The sequence below is a fragment of the Bos mutus genome, chromosome 27 (genome assembly GCF_027580195.1).
Source record: "Bos mutus isolate GX-2022 chromosome 27, NWIPB_WYAK_1.1, whole genome shotgun sequence".
Taxonomy (NCBI): Eukaryota; Metazoa; Chordata; class Mammalia; order Artiodactyla; family Bovidae; genus Bos; species Bos mutus.
Genome location: NC_091643.1, coordinates 31,766,374 through 31,787,809, shown reverse-complemented (window position 1 = coordinate 31,787,809; position 21,436 = coordinate 31,766,374). Strand labels below are relative to the sequence as shown.

At 42.8% G+C, this 21,436-nt stretch overlaps 1 protein-coding gene across 1 annotated transcript in view; it reads left to right on the top strand.

Annotated features, from left to right (window-relative positions):
- TENM3 (teneurin transmembrane protein 3) overlaps positions 1-21,436 on the top strand; it is a 622,438-nt gene that overhangs the window by 574,380 nt on the left and 26,622 nt on the right. The window contains 3 exon segments of the mRNA XM_070364068.1: positions 220-374; positions 1,154-2,028; positions 17,686-17,861. Of these exon segments, the coding sequence (XP_070220169.1) occupies positions 220-374; positions 1,154-2,028; positions 17,686-17,861 (1,206 nt within the window).

The following is a 21,436-nucleotide window of genomic DNA, read 5'->3' as shown; positions in this document are numbered from 1 at the left end:
ATATTTTAAACACATGTACTACCCATATGATCCACATGCTAAGTACAGATTCTTACAAATTTGGGTTCTTTATTACATTTTACATTGATTTGTAACTGCAATCTTACCTTCTGTCTCCTGCCCATGTTATTGATGTTAAATGTTGAGTTTAACGATGGCTGTGAGCATTTAATTAAATCATTTTTGAAAGATTACTAACAGGGACTCTCTTGGATACAGGAATGGCAATTGATAAAAATGGATTAATCTACTTTGTTGATGGAACAATGATCCGAAAAGTTGATCAGAATGGAATCATATCAACTCTCCTGGGCTCTAATGATCTGACCTCAGCCAGACCTTTAACCTGTGACACTAGCATGCACATCAGCCAGGTAGTGAAAACATTGCCCCAAAGTGTCTGTTTCTCTTCTGTGTGACTTGATTTACAGTGTCCGTAAACTATGATAACACCATCTTAAACCACATGTGTCATGGCAGCCTCCTTGTGATAAGGTTCCTCCATTGATATGTGTCTCCAGAGCTAATACAAAGTTATTTTCTTCTCCAGTTCTGCATTTGAAGAATTCAATGAAATACAGGACAATTATCACTAAGAAATGCTAATCATTTGTAATAAAATACCATTAAAGCAGCAGCCTGCAGATATTCCAAGAAGAACAAAACTGCTTAAATCTCTAAGCTTGTGATTGCATGAGGTCCTTAAGTAGTAGAGAGAACCCCCCTAAGATTAGTCCTCAGGGACTTCTGTTTAGAATTAGAAACTTCACTATTGGCCTGATTGAAAACACAAGAGAACTCTAATGTATTCATAACCTAGAAAGCCCCAGCATTTGGTGATTGTTGCCACTGAAAGGAATTGTGTTCATATCTCACTGATATCTATTAACTCACTACTTAGAGGTTCATTTGCTACTTAGCTATAATCTGCAAAATCTTTCAGTGAGCTGCATTTTTAAATAAAATTTATTTCTTCCATTTGTCTCCACTCCAAACATTTACATTTATTTCATTGTATATGTTTTAAAAACAATTTTAAAACGCTTTATCAAATTAACGGTCATTTCCCTAAATAGTCTAATTTACTCTCTGGCAAATGACCCGCAGCTCAGCAACTGACTAACCAGACCATTTCTGTTTTTTTTAAACTCAGGTACGCCTGGAATGGCCCACTGACCTAGCCATTAACCCAATGGACAACTCCATTTACGTGCTGGATAATAATGTCGTTTTACAGATCACTGAGAACAGGCAGGTGCGCATCGCCGCTGGGCGGCCCATGCATTGCCAGGTGCCGGGGGTGGAGTATTCTGCGGGCAAGCATGCAGTGCAGACGACCCTGGAATCTGCCACTGCCATCGCTGTGTCCTACAGCGGGGTCCTGTACATCACCGAAACCGACGAAAAGAAAATCAACCGGATTCGGCAAGTCACCACCGATGGGGAGATCTCCCTGGTCGCCGGGATACCGTCAGAGTGTGACTGCAAAAACGATGCCAACTGTGACTGCTACCAGAGCGGAGACGGCTACGCCAAAGATGCCAAACTGAGCGCTCCATCCTCCCTTGCCGCCTCCCCGGACGGCACCCTGTACATCGCAGACCTGGGGAACATTCGGATCCGGGCAGTGTCAAAGAACAAGCCTTTACTTAACTCTATGAACTTCTACGAAGTTGCCTCTCCAACTGATCAAGAACTCTACATCTTTGACATCAATGGCACCCACCAGTATACCATCAGCTTAGTCACTGGTGATTACCTGTACAACTTTAGCTACAGCAACGACAATGATATCACCGCTGTGACCGACAGTAACGGCAACACCCTTAGGATTAGACGGGACCCGAATCGCATGCCAGTCCGAGTGGTGTCCCCAGATAACCAAGTGATATGGTTGACCATAGGGACAAACGGATGTTTGAAAAGCATGACCGCTCAAGGACTAGAACTAGTTTTGTTTACTTACCATGGCAACAGTGGCCTTTTAGCCACTAAAAGCGATGAAACCGGATGGACAACATTTTTTGAGTAAGTATATCAAAATTCTACTCTGATTATAAAATATTGTGATATAATAATGTAATATAAGATAATAACAGTATGATCCTTTTTCTGCCTCTTTTTTTTTCTTTTTGGTTTTTATTTAAGTATAGTTGGTTTACAATGTGTGTTTCGGAGCAAAGTGATTCAGTTGTATATATATATTATACACACATATATTCCTTTACAGATTCTTTTCCATTATAGGTTACTCCAAGATACTGAATATAGTTCCATGTGCTATACAGTAGGTCCCTGTTTATCTGTTTTATAAATAGTAGTATGTATAATAATAGTATAATCTTAAGGGCAAGTGAGATCCAGGTTTTGGGGGAACCTGAAACTTCTATAAGTTGGGGATCACTTTTTCTGGAGAAAGAAGACAAAATTAGGGTCAGGGCCTTGGAAGGGACCCAGGCAAGTGGGGAGCCCTGAAGCTTAAGTTTCATGACCATCAAGGTCAGTCTAATTCTGCTTAAAGATTAATATTTTGCTTCATATAGACCTAATATTATATTAACAGCAAACTTTCATGGAAACATACTGCAGTCTTGGTTTTAGGCATAAACTTTTGGGGTTTATATTTACCCATGTGCTAAAGCTGGCTATGTTAGCTGTCACTGAAGGAGAACTTTTTTTTTTTTTTTCAACTTTTAACTTTTCATTTTGTGTTGAGTAAGGGCTTCCTTGATAGCTCAGTTGCAATGCAGGAGATTCCCAGTTCAATTCCTGGGCCGGGAAGATCTGCTAGAGCAGGGATAGGCTCCCTACTTTGGTATTCTTGGACTTCCCTTGTGGCTCAGCTAGTGAAGAATCTGCCTGCAATGCAGGAGACCTGGGTTCGATCCCTGGGTTGGAAAGATCCCCTGGAGAAGGGAAAGGCTACCCACTCCAGTATTCTGGCCTGGAGAATTTCATTGACTGTAGTCCATGCAGTCACAAGGAGTCTGACACAACTGAGCAACTTTCACTCCCTCATAGCCATTAACAATGTTGTGGGAGTTTCAAGTGAACAGCAAAGGGACTCAGCCATACATATACATGTATCCATGCATTCATGCTAAGTCGCTTCAGTTGTGTCTGACTCCGTGACCCTGTAGATTGTAGCCCGCCAGGCTCATCCATTCTCCCCCAAACTGCCCTCCCATCCAAGCTGGCACATAACATTGAGCAGAGTTCCATGTGCTTATACAGTAGGTCGTTGTTAGTTATCCATTTTGAATGTAGCAGTGTGTACATGACCTTCCCAAACTCCCTTGAAGGGAAACATTAAAAACATTTACAATGAACTTGGCTGATTCCTTCAGTACCACATAAAGAAAGGCTTAACTTTTTTTTTAATTTTTTATTTTGTATTGAGGTATAGCCAATTAACATTGTTGTGATAGCATCTGGTGAACGGCAGAGGGATTCAGCTATACATATACATGTATCCATTCTCCCCCAAACACCCCTTCCATTCAGACTGAGACAGGCTGAACTTCTTGTAATTGGTTATTGGAGAATCTGAACTCCACTTAAAAGAACCTTACCACTAAATGCAAATCAGAAATAGCTGGTCATTCTGGAAGCATATGAAAAAGTAAAAGGAGCATCCAGCCAGGCTATTCTACTAAATTTGTGGAAGAAAGGCCCAGCCAGTGTGCTCTAAGAACAGTCACATTTCATGGACTGTTTCCATGGAAAATCACTTTCCATTACTTGCTCATTCCACTGACATTGCACAAAGCATAAGGGGAAATTAGACGTGCAGAGATGGCATGTTGACAAATGCAAAATAGTCCTGGAAATGAATATCGAGATCCTTAGTATGACTTCTACAATGAAATGCTGGAGAAAATGTACTTTCTATAGGAACACACCTCTAAAATTATAATAAAAGTCAGTAGAAAAAAATGACCCAATATACAAATATTTTCTATGCAACTTTTCTGGAATAGAACCTGTACATTAGGCTTAGTTCTCCTGTAGCTTGGATCGCTTTTCTTTTTTGACAGATTCCCTTTTAATAAAATGAATGTTCCCCAGCAGCCTGATTTTGTCAGAGGAACAAACCTTTTCAATTGAATTACATTAAAATTCTGTTCTTAACATTCCTTTTGCTCATTTTGGGATCGCAATAGGAAAGGAATAAATTGGAAGTTAATGGCAAGCACTTCCCTTGCACCGTTTTCAAAGTGATAGCAGGCTGTATTGCCAAAGAGACGACGAAGAGTACAGTAAAAGTGCCCCCATCTGATGAGACTGGGCGCGAGAGCTGCTCTGATGATAAGATCTTCAGGAAATGATGGTGGCATTGGTAGGGTTTCGGTTTAGTTAAAAGCAGGGGGGGAAATAGAGAAATAAGTTTTTAGTACAGTCTAAGACTCAACCTCTGCTCTGTGGGCCATTTTTGAATGTGCTCTTATTTGTTCCTTGAAATTGGCAATGCACAGTTCGTCACGTGGGTTACTACTGATTGAACTTCTATAACACATGTACGGGCTCACTAATGACCTAGGATGAGAAATGGGTATACCCCATTTGTGGAGTTGATGTGGGATGGGATAAACAGATGTGGAGGGACTTCCTTGGTAGTCCGGTGGTTCAGACTGCAGACTTCCAATGTAGGGGGTGTGTAGGTTCGATCACCAGTCGGGAAACCAGCATCCCACGTGCTGAGTGGCATGGCCAAAAAATAAATCAAAAGCAGTGTTTCTATTAATTTTCCTCTAGATGTTTACAGCAAAGACATGATTAAACCATTTTCAAGAAATATCTATGCACTCTGCGAAACAGTGGATTACCATACAAGACAGGAGAAAAAACAGAGCTCTTAACCTAAATAATTCAGAACCATTATATCAGAATGATAAAGGACTTTTTCTTATAATATATATAATTATAATAATATCATCATAGCATAATGATATACTCTTATAATTTAGCTGTAAATGAGGAAGGGCCCACCCTTTGAAGTGTGAGAAACTGTAAAACACGTTTCTCCGATATTTTGGAGGATTCCTTGGTGTTTGTCATTATTAGTGAGCTGGCAGATCCCAGAATCCTAGTTCGTGTCTGTAATACTTCCCCTCGTATTCTGATAGTACCGCAAGTCTAATTTAGACCTTATAAGGGTTGTGGTTGTTCAGTAGCTAAGTCATGTCTGACTCTTTACAACCCCATGCACACACCAGGCTTTTCTGTCCTTCACTATCTCCCGGAGCTTGCTTAAATTCCTGTCCATTGGGTCAGTGATGCCATCCAACCGTTTCATCCTCTGTTGCCCTCTTCTTCTCCTTCCCCCAGTCTTTCCCAGCATCAGGGTCTTTTCCAGTGAGTCAGCTCTTCACGTCAGATGGCTAAAATCTTGGAGCTTCAGCTTCAGCATCAGTCCTCGCAATCAGTATTCAGGGTTGATTTCTTTTAGGACTGACTGGTTTTATCTCCTTGCAGTCGAAGGGACTCTCAAGAATCTTCTTCAGCACCACAGTTCAAGAGCATCTGTTCTTTGGTTCTCAGCCTTCTTTATGGTCCAACTTTCACATCCATATATAACTACTGGAAAAAACATGGCTTTGACTATATAGACTTTTGTCAGCAAAGTGATGTCTGTGCTTTTTAATACACTTGGTTTGTCATAGTTTTTCTTCCAAGGAGCAAGCATCTTTTAATTTCCTGGCTGCAGTCACTGTCCACAGTGATTTTGGAGTCCAAGAAAATAAAAAAACAAATGTCATTGTTTCCATTTTTTCTCCATCTATTTACCATGAAGTGGTGGGACCAGATGGCATGATCTTGGTTTTTGAATGTTGAGTTTTAAGCCAGCTTTTCCACTCTCATCTTTCACCTTCATCAAGAGGCTCTTTAGTTCCTCTTCACTTTCTGCCACAAGGGTGGTATCATCTCCATATCTGAGGTTATTAATATTTCTCCCGGCAGCCTTGATTCCAGCTTGAGCTTCATCCAGCCAGGCATTTCACATGGTGCACTCTGCATAGAATTTAAATAAGCAGGGTGACAATATACAACCTTGACGTATTCCTTTCCCAATTTGGAAACAGTTAATTGTTCCATGTCCAGTTCTACCTATTGTTAAAGATGTGGTTGGTGAACATTTATTTATAGAGAAGAGCCTGATAAAACCTATAGCTGGCTCCATTGGAAGTGCATGCATGCGTCCTAAGTTGCTTCAGTGGTATCTAGCTCTTTGCAACCCATGGACTCCTCTGTCCATGGGATTTTCCAGGCAAAAATACTGGAGTAGTTTGCTATGCCCTCTTCCAGGGAATCTTTATTGACCCAGGGATGGAACCTGCATCTCTTAAGTCGCCTGCATTGGCAGGCAGGTTCTTTACCACCAGTGCTACTGGGAAGCCCTCCATTGGAAGACTATCGTGTAAATATTTGCTTTCTGAAATAGTTCAGACCTTTCCATACCAATAGTTAATGCTGAAAATATTAACACTTCTCGCTTTTGTTGTTGATTTTTTAAGAATGTATTTACCTATTATTACATATTTACTGTCTTTTGTTTTATAAAATAAGGACTTTCTCAGTTGACCTCATTATTAAATAACCAACAAAAAATTAAGACTCCATATTGATAGCACTTTCTTCTGAAATGTTGGGGGTGAAGAGTTGAAAACAGAAAACGTTTCCCATCCAAATACTGTTAAGTATATTGCTGCCCCTGATAGCTGGAAGAATGGCTCCAGGAAAACAAAACCCAATTCTAAACTTGAAATTCTTCACCAGTATAATAGAGTGACTTTTTAGGGTTCACAGAGAATTTCCAAAGCAAAAGAACTTTCATTTCAGAAACTGGAGGCACCGTCTTCTTCTGGGCAGCAGTTTCTCTCCATGTTATTTGTTCTTTTTGTATCGCTACCGTGACTCCTGAAGAAGTGGCCAGCATTCTTAGACACACCACAGATGGTCTGGTAGGAAGACAATAGCAGGTGTCAGGTCGTTGATAATCCAGCTCTGAGATCCCTGAATTAGGCTAATATGTGTCATGAACAGAAGACTTCTTCATTGCTGATGAATAAACCCTCTTTCCTCAGACCACCTCTTCTGTTGACTTGCTGTCCATCTAGCTTTGGGGTCCCCTTGTCTGATGACCCTGTGATAAGCCTGGTTACCCCCTTCACTTAGTAATCGGGATTCTTCTACGCTGTTCTTCATACGATTTTAAAACAATTATCCCACGTTATATTTCCTTAGCTGGAGTAATTCCAGGGAGACCCAAAAGATCTTATCTACTGGAAATATATTATTTAAAAAGTTCATAGCCAGAGCTAGACCTCACTTCTTACACTCGAATGCACACAAAAACAGACCCAGTGTATTGAGTTGGGCAATAGAATAAATTATTTAATAGCTAATGGCATTTCACAGCTCTCTGCTTGCTTACCTCATAAAACACAAAGCGGGTGGGTGTATCTGGAGGCACTCTGTCAGGTTAGAGAAGACAATGTGGGGAAGAAAACTCTGAGTTCTGGCTGATATGTACATGCACACTGCCGAGTTGGTGGCAGTTTTCTGTCTTGGGACTTTGAATATTTGGAGCTTTATATATGAGGGGTTGACTCTGTGGTCTGTCATGAGTTCTATTCAGATTCAAGGAGCGAATAAATGAGTTTGCACTCTTACACATTTATGTAGGTATATATGGGTCTCTGACCTCTCATTCAGGTGCTTTATTGTTGTCCTTTCAAGCTAAGCAATTTCAGAATGAGCTTCTCAGTTCATTTCTTTATAATGAACGTAACTCTGTGCCCGTGCAGACCCACAGCTGCCACTGACATCAGTTCTGATCATCCCAGAGAAGATGGGAAGGGGAATCTCAGAGGAGAGAGAGGCAGTGTAAATAATGCCTGGACTTCATGTTCAAAATAGTGTGCAGACAGCGCAGATAACCTAGGAAAACTTGCTGGTGATTATTCCAGATCAGAAAAGATGAATCCAGTCTCATTGACAGTGTTGTTGTTCAGTCGCTCAGTCGTGTCTGACTCTTTGCGACCCCATGGACTGCAGCATTCCAGGCTTCCCTGTCCTTCATCATCTCCCAGAGCTTGCTCAAACTCATCTCTGTTGAGTCAGTGATGCCAACCAACCATCTCATCCTCTTTTGTCCCCTTCTCCTCCTGCCTTCAGTCTTTCCCAGCATCAGGGTCTCTTCCAGTGAGTCGGCTCTTCACATCAGGTGGCCAAAGTATTGGAGCTTCAGCTTCAGCATCGGTCCTTCCAGTGAATATTCAGGACTGATTTCCTTTAGGATCGACTGGTTTGATCTCCTCGAAGTCCAAGGGATTCTCAAGAGTCTTCTCCAACACCATAATTTGAAAGCATCAATTCTTTGATGCTCAGCCTTCTTTATGGTCCAACTCTCGCCTCCATACATAACTATGGGAAAAACTACAGCTTTGACTAGACGGACCTTTGTCAGCAAAGTAATGTCTCTGCTTTTAAATAGGCTGTCTAGGTTGGTCATGGCTTTTCTTCCAAGGAGCAAGCGTCTTTTAATTTCATGGCTACAGTCACTGTCCACAGGGATTTTGGAGCCCAAGAAAATAAAGTCTGTAAACTGTTTCCATTGTTTCCCCATCTATTTGCCATGAAGCGATGGGACCAGATGCCATGATCTGGATTTTTGAATGCTGAGTTTTAAGCCAGTTCTTTGACTCTCCTCTTTCACTTTCATCGAGAGACTCTTTAGTTCTTTGCTTTCTGCCATAAGGGAGGTGTCCTCTGCGTATCTGAGGTTATTGATATTTCTCCAGTATTGACTGTGAATCACGTCTAAATAGCCAGACATCTGCGTCAGTCTGTACAAACGGAGAGAATAACCTTTCCCTTGGTAGGCATCTGACATCCAACCCTAAAAACTCAAACACTGAAACCACATTTCATTGCTCTTTCTGCCCAAAACTGCATTAACAACAAAGCTGCCCACTTTACAAATACATCTCTAAAAATGGTACCCAATTCCTTTTCTTTATTTTCCTTTTTCTTACTTTCCTCATGGAAAAAAGCATTTACTGCATTAAGTGTGATTTTAAGAGATTTAATCAGCAGATTACTTAAATTCATGGGGAAATGTTATGGTTGATTTCCATTTTTTTGCTATTTTAATTGTTTAATAATTTTACATTAAATTTTTAACCAGTATGGTTAGTCCCAGGGACATCACTAAAAAAAAGAAAAAATGTGTAGACAATTGAATAATTGTACGTTTTTGTACATTTCAAACATTAACCCTTTAAATCTTCGTACATTTCAAACATTAACCCAAATGCTACTATTGCTAAGGCAGTACTTTTTACTAATACTTGATTTAGTATTAGTCTTCTGCAGTCTAGTTTTAAGAAATCATTCATTCTGTCCAGGTTTCAAAGCAGAAAGGGAAATGGAGAAATTGTGTGTTATACAGGTTGAGAAAATCCCAGAAAAATTAAAAAACAGATTAATCTGTCAGATTATTTTCAGCCTATCTCACAATATATATAATAATAGAAAATGTTCCATATTTCTCACTATAATTTGCAGTGTGTCAATAGTGGCAAGCCTACATTAACTCTTTTGGTGTGTTTTATCTAGGCAATTAATGTTCAGTTGCTCCATAATGGTTCAGGTAAATGCAGCTTCTCAAAGTGTCGAATTCCTTCCTTAAACTAATTACATAGCTGTCTAAACTGGATGATCTGATATCATCCTATCTGGGTGTGTCAGCAACTTCCCTTATAGGGTGATCTTCAGATGATTTACTCTGAGACCAAGTTACATACTCCAGCCATTTTAAAGGGTTGTTTGATTACAGGGCAAGAAATCTACACAGTGACAACCAATGAAAGGAAAGTTTATTATTTTATAATCCCAGAACTGAAGATGGACAGTTGGTGTTTTCCAGAGACTGTCTGGCGTCTCGTCTCTGACTCATCCAGAGGATATCAAAATAAAAGCAACTTCGGCCTCCCTCCCTCCCAGCTACCCTCACTTCTCAGCCTCCCAGAGGAGGCCCCTTGCCTGGGTTCCAGGATCCTGGTTTCAGAATGTCTTGAGGCCTAAAAGCAAGCTAATATGGTCACTGTTCTCTTCTGTCCTCTGCCCCAGGGTTGGGGGAGACCTAGGAAGGAGATAAGATGACTAGGGATATCATCATCTCTGACTCCTCTTAGCATCCCTCTCTTAAAAACACACATACTTCCAAACAGATTTCCTAGACCTCAGTTCATCCCAAAATTCAGCCAGTCTTGTTGTTGTTGTTGTTGTTCAGTCGCTCAGTTGTGTCTGACTCTTTGCAACCCCATGGACTGCAGCTCGCCAGGCTTCCCTGTCCTTCACTCTCTCCCAGAGTTTGCTCAAACTCATGTCCATGGAGCCGATCATGCCATCGACTTAAAGTGAGACCTTCAGAGGTACGAAGCAAGGTGAGCAAGCCAAGGTGGGGTGTTCCAGGCCAGAGTCAAACATTTACTCGGGAGGCAGAGCATGGCAGGCTTTAGAAAGAACATGCAGCTCAGAATAACAGGAGCATAGAGTATGTGTGGAAGCAGGAAGATGAGTAGAGGGAGATCATAGTTCTCATGCGGCAGGGCTTATACTAACCACCTGGCGATTGCAGTTAGACAGGGCTCCCATAACGGAGTTTTCCCCAGGGAAGCACAGTGTTCCATCTGGCAACAACATAAGGATGGACTGAATGTAGAAAAGTAGGAGGCGGAGAAAAGGGGGAGAGGGGAGTTAGGAGACAGTAAATCTAGTTGAGTAGTGAAGGTCTGACCCACAGTTGGGCATGGAAATTTCAGAGAAAGAGGTAGGCTAGTCATCAGGAAATGAAATACAGCTTGAGGACTTAATGCACGAGGGGAGGGAAAAGAAAATCCACTAACCTAGTGACCAAGTGGGTAGGAAATACACGGAAGATGCAGGATGGTAGAGAGAGATGAGCTCTGATTTGGAAATTATGATTTGAGGGACCATAGTCCAACCCTGCATGTGGTCAAAAATGGCTGGTGAGAACTCAGGGTGAGGGACTTCCCTGGTGGTGCAGTGGCTTGGGACCCTGAGCTCCCAACACAGGGGGCCCGGGTTTGATCCCGGGGCAGGGAATTAGATCCCGCATGCTCCAATTGAGACCCAGTGCAGCCAACTAAATAAAAAAGAAAGAAAAGGAACTCCGGGTGAGTCAGTTCTAGAGATGTGGGCATGGGAGCTGTGGGAAAAACGGAGCCACGAGTGTGAATGAAATCCCACTGGGAAGATCTGGTTAGGAAAAAGTGTGAATATATATGAATTTATAGACATGATCCTGTTAGCACTTGAGACAAAATTCATGTGAAAGAATATCTTTTGGTGTTTTTCTTATCTTGCATCTTCCCTGTTATTTCTGGCAATATGCGTATAGGTAGGTAGACAACTGAGTACCAGACGAACACATGATTTAGAAACTAGTTGGTTGTTCTGCTTCCTGTGATGATGGAAGCGTTTTGCATCTTCTCTTCAAAATCTGATTTTTTGAGGATTGCTCACCGACAACATTTGCTCTTGAATTCAAAGAAATTATCATTTGCCTGTGAGATCATTGGTAAGATATATAAACCTCAGGTTCATTCCCAGAATACTGAAATATGAATTCTTCAGGATGTGCGTGTTATAAATCGCACGATGGCTGTTAGGATTCAGTCCACCGCGAGCAGTTTAAATCAGGTTCTGGTTTTGCTGTTTGCCCATGTCCTTCATCAGAAATGCAGATCCAGGAATGATTTGTATATATGCTTTTGTTATGATACGGTTGGTAATTGTGTTCTCCTTTACTGCAGTGACAGAGAAGTTATTACAGATTAACATTGTGAGAAAAGAACTGCCATACAGATGGCAAGACTGGGGGGATTTTTGTTTTGTTTTACTGGCTGTTAAATGATGAAAGGAAATTGAAACCAAAGGAACTCTGATAGATGGGAGGAAAAAATTCTCCCTCTGTGTCATGGGGACAGTGGAAAAGACAGGCTGATTAAGTCTGTCTTGGGAGTCCTTACAGTGACTGGTGGCTCAGAATTTTGAGCAAGTGGCAAAGAATCCGCCTGTAATGCAGGAGATGCAGGTTTGATCCCTGGGTCAGGAAGATCCCCTGGAGGAGGGCATGGCTACCCACTGCAGTATTCTTGTCTGGAGAATCCCATGGACAGAAGAGCCTGACAGGCTACAGTCCATAGGGTTGCAAACAGTTGGACACGACTGAGGCGACCTAGCATGCTCGCATGGGGCTTCATGCCATGGGCATGCAGGATCTTAGTTCCCTGATCAGGGATTGAACCCTTGCCCCTTGCATTCGAAGCACAGAGTCTTAACAGCTGTTAACCCAGTCTTAACCCAGGAAGTTGCCTCCCCCTCCACACGCACACACCTCTTTTTTTTTTTTTTTTTTTTGCTGTTGAATTTTTTTTTTTTTTTTTAAGTTTGTGAGAACTTTGTTTCCACCTGAATGTATATGCAGTGTTAACAGTCTACGGGTCTTAGTTGGTGACAGTCTTAGTCAATGGCTGTCTCAGCTGAGGAACTGCTAGAGATGTTTGAGCTGAGAAGTGTTACCGTCGGGAGCAGGGGCATGGCATGGCTTAGAAGATGGATTTGGTAGCCGTGGATGTGGGGAGAGGCAGCCAAACCAACTTTGCAATCTAGGGCGGCTGTGGGAGTGGAAAGATACGTGTGAGACATTATGAAGGCAAAGGAGAGTGTCGGGAACTTCTTGTCTCTAAGGGGGTATGAGAGAGAGGATTTCACATCAGGATGGAAATCAGCATTTTCAACTGAGATGGTCTGAGCCTCTGGCTTTCCGGGGCATTTGTCGAGAATCCCGCTGTTAAGGAAACTTAAAAGGAGATTTTAAAATATACTACAAAGGCTAAAACAGCAAGTCTAGGCAAAAACGCAATCAAAATTAAAGATGAACAAACAGAGAAACCTCAACACGGGGCAGCCCATCAGCGAAGGAGCAGAAGGTCATGGAGAGCCTGAGGGAGTTTGTCTTTTCCAGCGAGGGGCTGTTGTCAAGAGGGGTCAACCGGGAGCAAAAAGGATTGTGCCGTGTGATGAATCTGAAGCTACGAGGTGGAGGCCAAATGAGTGGAAGGGGTGCGGGGCATGAAAGTGATGTTCCAGTCGGATTCCCTGGAGCCTGTAGCGTTGTGAATTCAAAAGCTCATAAAAGAAAACCACATCTCAAATCTACAGGCTAAGCAGGCTAGCTCTCACGAGCAGGCCCAGGCAGCGTTCTGGAGCGCCACACGCTGCACAGGGGCAGAGACTGTGTCCAGAGGCGTGTATTTGATGAGAAGGCCCCGTTAGAACCCGGGATCAAAGCTTTTCGGAGGACGGCCGGACATCGGCTGTTGCATTGGTTTTCTGCTTTTGCTAAAGATGGGATCACCTGCCCTGTCTGACAGGCATCTCATTCTCCCTCCCTCCCTCCCTCATCCAGGGTCCCCTGGTAATTCTAATGTCTGCCATCCATCTTGTTTCACTTCTGTTGTCCTAGCTGCGAATCTGTGCAAAAGTTCTCACAGATCCACAGTGAAATGGAAAAAAAAAAAAAAGATACATAATGATGGAGAGAATGTGTTCATAAAGCTTTACTATTTCCTTGTCAAGAATGGTCTGCCCCCTGAAGTTAGGTCCTTTTTTGCCTGCAGCATGGCTAAATGGCCTCTTTTTATGAAAGGATGCTGGTAACAGGTGAAGAATTTGCAAAACTCTCTGTTGGTTCCCAATCTTATTTTTTGTCTTGGTCTGTGAAATCGGCGAGTCTGGGGAGGAGTCCCTGCGTGACCTGTCACCCCACCCCTGGGCTCCTTTAAGCCTGATTAAAGCCTTCTCCTAAAAACTAGCACAGTCCCCAGTGGTGACCCCTGTCCAGGTCCTCCCTCCATCATCTCGCGGCCCCTACCTGGACCCTCTGCTTCAGCAGGCTCTTCCACGCCCTGACTTCAGAGCCTGTCTTTCCTCACGCCTCCACACCTCTCCCTGCCTGTTTTCTTGACTGGTGTGTGTCCCGTCTGTGTTCCTTATCTTCCCATCTAAATCCGCATCTATTTCAAGGCCCAGCATGGGTCCCCACCTTGACATGGCACTTGCCTGCCACCCCAGCAGGACCTCACACCATCACCTGCACTCAGCGGGCTCTGGACTGCCAGGCTTTTGATGCTCTTCATACCCACAGTTCCCTCGTGCTGTAACTTGCCCCACAAGCTTATTCAGAAACTGGTAGGTGACCAGCGGGGTAGATGCCCTAAGCGTCCTTTGGAAAAGAGCAGCTTTCCTGGCCAGCCCCGTGTAAGCACTTCAGCCCTCTGAGTGCCTTACTTTTTACAAGCAGCCCCTCGTCTGAAAGCACAAACTCAGGACTTCCGGGGCTACACTGTGGAGCTGGGCCACTAAGATGCCAGCTTAAGCCTCTGTCTTCCTAACTGCACTGCCTACGAAAGCTACTTGTGGCTTTATTTCCCAAAGAACCAGAAGCAAACAGGTGAGTGTCTGAATACACAGTGCCCCCTGCTCGAAGGCGGCGCACTCGGCATCCTGTGATAGGAAATGCCTGCCCAGCAGGACGGGAACCGCGGGGTTGGCCAGTGAAAGAGCAGTGGCAAGGATGGAAGAAATGCGTTCCACGGGAGAAAGGTGATGGGCCCGCTGTAGACTGAATGGAGCTAGGAAACATAAACCAGCAAAGGGGACAGAAAAGGGCAGGCGAGTGACAGCCGCGGGAATGCATCAGTGGAGCGCTGGCAAGTGGCATCATCTATATGAAGCTATCGTTCTCCACTCTAAGTCAAGCGCTTTGATTTACAGACTGGCCCGGGGACCTGGGTCCAGTGCTTGGAATCTCCAGGCATGGGCCCATCGTGAGATGCAGAGACAGAGCCTGATCAAATCACCTAACCACGTCAGATTTTCATTTGTCCATCTATAAAATGGGAAGGGAGGCAAGGGTTGATGAAGTACTGAATTGCCTTTTATATAGGAGGATGCAAAAGGATGTCAGTTTCTCTTTAAAATTTTTCTGTGGCTTTTTTCTTCCCGTTTTATTGACACATAGTGGACAAACAACACTGTTTAAGGTGTACAGCACAGTGATTTGACTTAGGTACGTCATGAAAAGAGTATCACAGTTTGGTGAACATTCATCATCTCTTGAAGAAGGCAATGGCACCCCACTCCAGTACTCTTGCCTGGAAAATCCCATGGACGGAGGAGCCTGGTAGGCTGCAGTCCATGGGGTTGCTAAGAGTCGGACACGACTGAGCGACTTTCACTTTCACTTTTCACTTTCATGCATTGGAGAAGGAAATGGCAACCCACTCCAGTGTTCTTGCCTGGAGAATCCCAGGGACAGGGGAGCCTGGTAAGGCTCCCTATGGGGTCGCACAGAGTTGGACACGACTGAAGCGACTTAGCAGCAGTAGCAGTATCTCTTACAGATAAAACAGTAAAGAAATAGAAAATTTTTGCTTATGATGAGAACTCTTGGGATGTACTCTCTTAACAACATATATATATATATATATATATATAAAAAATATATATATATATATATAAAACATACAGCAGTTTAAGTATTGGAGAAGGAAATGACAACCCACTCCAGTATTCTTGCTTAGGAAATCGCATGGACAGAGGAGCCTGGCAGGCTACAGTCCATGGTGTCACGAAACAGTTAGATGTGACTTAGCAACTAAACAACAGTGTTAATTGTATTTATCTGGTTGTACATTGCATCCCTGGTACTTATTTACCTTAGGGTGTTAATTTCTGTAAAAACACAGTAACTTTTTCTCTCTCTTATCCTGTGAGAAATATAAAGCAATGCAAGAATTATGTCGTGGTTAACACTGCACTTTAGGCTGGTATGGTCAGTAATTCTATAAACCTAGGCTTGTTTGTTTCTTCAAAAGTAATAATGTCTTCAAAAAAAAAGTAGTGACAGCAATAAGCCCTGTTGAGTTTCTTTCATTGATGCCTTAATCTGCTAGGGGCATTTGGGTTGCTGGGGAAGAGAAGGACTCGCCTTTTTTATTTCAGCTCTGCCTTTTGTGGGTCCAAACAATGATTACACTTAATGGTGCATTTTCTTTCTCTCTGTGTCTCCATCGCCCGCCTCCTCTCCTGAGTGCCCATTCCTGCCGCTGGCAAAGCAGCAAGGCAGATTGTCAGATCAAGTCAGTCAAACCCCTGATCTGACTGATACTGTCCCCACTGAATTAACGGGGCCTGAACGGACATCCCTCTCTCTCCTCCCAACTTTCCACCTTCCTGTCTCCACCGTGACATTGTCCTTGCGGAATTCTCTCCCTCAAATGCCTAGATGCTGCTCCTAATTCCCAAGTACATTTATCTAAGTGACACTATCAAAGCCCGCTATCCTTTTATTCCAAAATAACATCTAGTACTTTTTATTCTACCCCCATCTCTTTGTTGCCCCGTGTTTTCACCTTTTACTATTATACCTTCATTTTTCCCCTTTCCTGGTGACTTCTGTCTTTCCCTATTAAGATTCTTTCATCTCGTACTTCTGCATCCGGACGTATTTTCAGTAGGACATGGTTCAGCACTCCATTTCTTAGATCTTTTGTTAATGAAGCAACTTTAGTGTAAATATGAAATCCTATCTTAAATGCATTTTTGTCCCAGGGAAGTCCCTGATTTCTCATTCAATATCCGCTACTCCCCCCACCCCGCCCCCCGCTTCTTTAAAGCACATTGTCATTTTCCTAAATTTTCTCTGGTGCTGCCACCAGTGCGAAAGTCACCTCCCAAAATCAATATGTTAGTAAAATGTTATATCTCTAATGCATAGTTATGATTAAAGGATAGCTTTTTAAGGTACATCCTAACATTTAAATTATAAGTTCCTCCTTATATATATGCTAAGACAGAGTTCGTGTATAAATAAATAGTCATTAAATGTCAGGAAGTATTACATCTCATTTCAGTAAACATAATAAATCATCATTCAAAACACCACCATTCCTGTAATGTCAGTCGAGACTACATTATCACCACCCCCGCCAACATTTAAGTCCCAGAGTACCATTATGAAGTATGTCAATCACTGAGAAATAAAGTCTTTTTAAAAGTCTTTATTATACTAATTTGTTGAAGATGTCTCAAGATACTGAAGGGATATCTTTACATATGTAAATATATAACATGAATGTATATATACTGCTTTACAAAGTTATAGATATAATTTTTTCATATTGCACTGCCATAGAGGGCATAAGTTAGTAAAACCTTCAAACAGGATATAACAGCAAATTCAGTCTACTTTGTAGAAAATATGGAGGAATACTAAGAAATTTAATATCACCAAACATGTTCCCTTTGAAACAGCAAATTAGATGTGCAGGAGGATTTTGGTCACACTTCAGAGAAAAATGTGCTGAGGTGGAGAGCTGTTTACTCTGCCTCTCACCGGCATGGCTTTTCTATGTTAAACAGGCTTCTGATGACTTCAAAGCATGTTTGAAGTCCTCACTCAGCACAGCTCCTGTACAAAGACAAATATGCTTCCCAACACGTGCGGCTAACACTGCCGCCAACTCTCGTGTAAGTAGGAAGAATCTGCAGTTGCCTGTTTACCACCCAGTTCATTCCTCTCTCGTTCAGCTATGACAGCGAAGGGCGTCTGACCAACGTGACATTTCCAACCGGCGTGGTCACCAACCTTCATGGAGACATGGACAAGGCGATCACAGTGGACATTGAGTCGTCCAGCCGAGAAGAAGATGTCAGCATCACTTCAAATCTGTCCTCCATTGACTCGTTCTACACCATGGTTCAAGGTAAGCATGAAAGCACAGCTTTCAACGGCCCTGTTTAAAACACCGCTGGCACGGAAGTCGCATGTGGCCATCCCCCTCCCTCCCCGCGCTGTTTCAAGACGAACTTAGGGAAGGAAAGGTGGAAATGTAAACCTCTAGAGATAAGGATGAAAAGCCTCATATCTACATGTAATGTTTATTTAGCAACATAAGGGCTTCCCAGATGGAGTGATGGTAAAGAACCCACCTGCCAGTGCAGGGATGCAAGAGACCCAGGTTCGATCCCTGGGTTGAGAAGATCCCCTGGAGAAGGAAATGCAACCCACTCTAGTATTCTTGCCTGGAAAAACTCATGGACAGAGGAGCCTGGTGGGCTACAGTCAGTCAAGTTCACTTACTCAGCTGTGTCCAACTCTTTGCAACCCCGTGAACCACAGCACACCAGGCCTCCCTGACCATTACCAACTCCCGGAGTCCACCCAAACCCATGTCCATTGAGTCAGTGATGCCATCCAACCATCTCATCCTCTGTCGTGCCCTTCTCCTCCTGCCCCCAATCTTTCCCAGCATCAGGGTCTTTTCAAATGAGTCAGCTCATTGCATCAGGTGGCCAAAGTATTGGAGTTTCAGCTTCAAATCAGTCCTTCCAGTGAACACCCAGGACTAATCTCCTTTAGGATGAACTAGTTGGACCTCCTTGCAGTCCAAGGGACTCTCAAGAGTCTTCTCCAACGCCACAGTTCAGAAGCATCAATTCTTCGGCACTCAGCTTTCTTCATAGTCCCATTCTCACATCCATACGTGACCGCTAGAAAAACCATAGCCTTGACTAGATGGACCTTTTTTGGCAAAGTAATGTCTCTGCTTTTTAATATGCTATCTAGGTTGGTCATGACTTTCCTTCCAAGGAGTAAGCATCTTTTAATTTCATGGCTGCAGTCACCATCTGCAGTGATTTTGGAGCCCAAAAATATAAAGTCAGCCACTGTTTCCACCATTTCCTGTCTATTTGCCAGGAAGTGATGGGACCAGATGCCATGATCTTAGTTCTCTGAATGTTGAGCTTTAAGCCCGCTTTTTCACTCTCCTTTTTCACTTTCATCAACAGGCTCTTTTAGTTCCTCTTCACTTTCTGCCATAAGGGTGGTGTCATCTGCATATCTGAGGTTATTGATATTTCTCCTGGCAATCTTCATTCCAGTTTGTGTTTCTTCCAGTCCAGCGTTTCTCATGATGTACTCTGCATATAAGTTAAATAAACAGGGTGACAATATACAGCCTTGACGTACTCCTTTTCCTTTTTGGAACCAGTCTGTTGTTCCATGTCCAGTTCTAACTGTTGCTTCCTGACCTGCACACAGGTTTCTCAAGAGGCAGGTCAGGTGGTCTGGTATTCCCATCTCTTGAAGAATTTTCCACAGTTTACTGTGATCCACACAGTCAAGGGCTTTGGCATAGTCAATAAAGCAGAAATAGATGTTTTTCTGGAACTCTCTTGCTTTTTCAGTGATCCAGCGGATGTTGGCAATTTGATCTCTGGTTCCTCTGTCTTTTCTAAAACCAGTTTGAACATCTGGAGATTCACGGTTGACATATTGCTGAAGCCTGGCTTGGAGAATTTTGAGCATTATTTTGCTAGTGTGTGAGATGAGTTCAATTGTGCGGTAGTTTGAGCATTCTTTGGCATTGCCTTTCTTTGGGATTGGAATGAAAACTGACCTTGTCCAGTCGCAGGGCCACTGCTGAGTTCTCCAAATTTGCTGGCATATTGAGTGAAGCACTTTCACAGCATCATCTTTCAGGACTTGGAATAGCTCAACTGGAATTCCATCACCTCCACTAGCTTTGTTTGTAGTGATGCTTCCTAAGGCCCACTTGACTACACATTCCAGGATGTCTGGCTCTAGGTGAGTGATCACACCATCATGATTATCTGGGTCATGAAGATCTTTTTTGTACAGTTCTTCTGTGTATTCTTGCCACCTCTTCTTAATATCTTCTGCTTCTGTTGGGCCCATACCATCAATTCCGTACTTTATCTAGCCCATCTTTGCATGAAATGTTCCCTTGGTATCTCTGATTTTCTGGAAGAGATCTCTAGTCTTTCCCATTCTGTTGTTTTCCTCTATTTCTTTGCATTGATCACTGAGGAAGGCTTTCTTATCTCCCCTTGCTATTCTTTGGAACTCTGCATTCATATAGTATATCTTTCCTTTTCTCCTTTGCTTTTGGCTTCTCTTCCTTTCACTGCTATTTGTAAGGCCTATTCAGACAGCCATTTTGCTTTTTTGCATTTCTTTTTCTTGGGGATGGTCTTGCTCCCTGTCTCCTGTACAATGTCACAAACTTCCATCCATAGTTCATCAGGCACTCTGTCTGTCAGATCTAGTCCCTTAAATCTATTTCTCACTTCCATTGTATAATCATAAGGGATTTGATTTAGGTCATACCTGAATGGTCTAGTGGTTTTCCCGATTTTCTTCAATTTCAGTCTGAATTTGGCAATAAGGAGTTCATGATCTGAGCCACAGTCAGTTCCTGGTCTTGTTTTTGCTGACTGTATAGAGCTTCTCCATCTTTGGCTGCAAAGAATATAATCAATATGATTTCAGTGTTGGCCGTCTGGTGATGTCCATGTGTAGAGTCTTCTCTTGTGTTGTTGGAAGAGGGTGTTTGTTATGACCAGTGCATTTTCTTGGCAAAACTCTATTAGCATTTGCCCTGCTTCATTTTGTACTCCAAGGCCAAATTTGCCTGTTACTCCAGGTGTTTCTTGACTTCCTACTTTTGCATTCCAGTCCCCTGTAATGAAAAGGACATCTTCTTGGGGTGTTAGTTATAAATGGTCTTGCAAGTCTTCATAGAACCTTTCAACTTCAGCTTGTTCAGCATTACTGGTCAGGGCATAGACTTGGATTACCATGATATTGAATGGTTTGCCTTGGAAACGAACAGAGATCATTATGTCATTTTTGAGATTGCATCCAAGTACTGCATTTTGGACTCTTTTGTTGATTATGATGGGTACTCCATTTCTTCTAAGGGATTCTTGCCCACAGTAGTAGATATAATGGTCATCTGAGTTAAATTCACCCATTCCAGTCCATTTTAGTTCACTGATTCCTAGAATGTCGACATTCACTCTTGCCATCTCCTATCTCCTGTTTGACCACTTCCAATTTGCTTTGATTCATGGACCTAACATTCCAGGTTCCTATGCAAGATTACTCTTTACAGCATCGGACTTTGCTTCTATCACCAGTCACATCCACAGCTGGGTGGTGGTTTTGCTTTGGCTCCATCCGCAGCCTTCTGTAACTCAATGAAACTAAGCCATGCCGTGTAGGGCCAAGATGGACAGGTCATGGTGGAGAGGTCTGACACAATGTGGTCCACTGGAGAAGGCAATGGCAAACCACTTCAGTATTCTTGGCTTGAGAACCCCATGAAGAGTATGAAAAGGCAAAAAGACAGGACACTGAAAGATGAACTCCCCAGGTCGGTAGGTGCCCAATATGCTACAGTCAGTCCACAGGGTCGCAGAGAGTCCATGGAGCATACTAAGAAATCTAATTTAAAAGAGTCAGACGCAATTG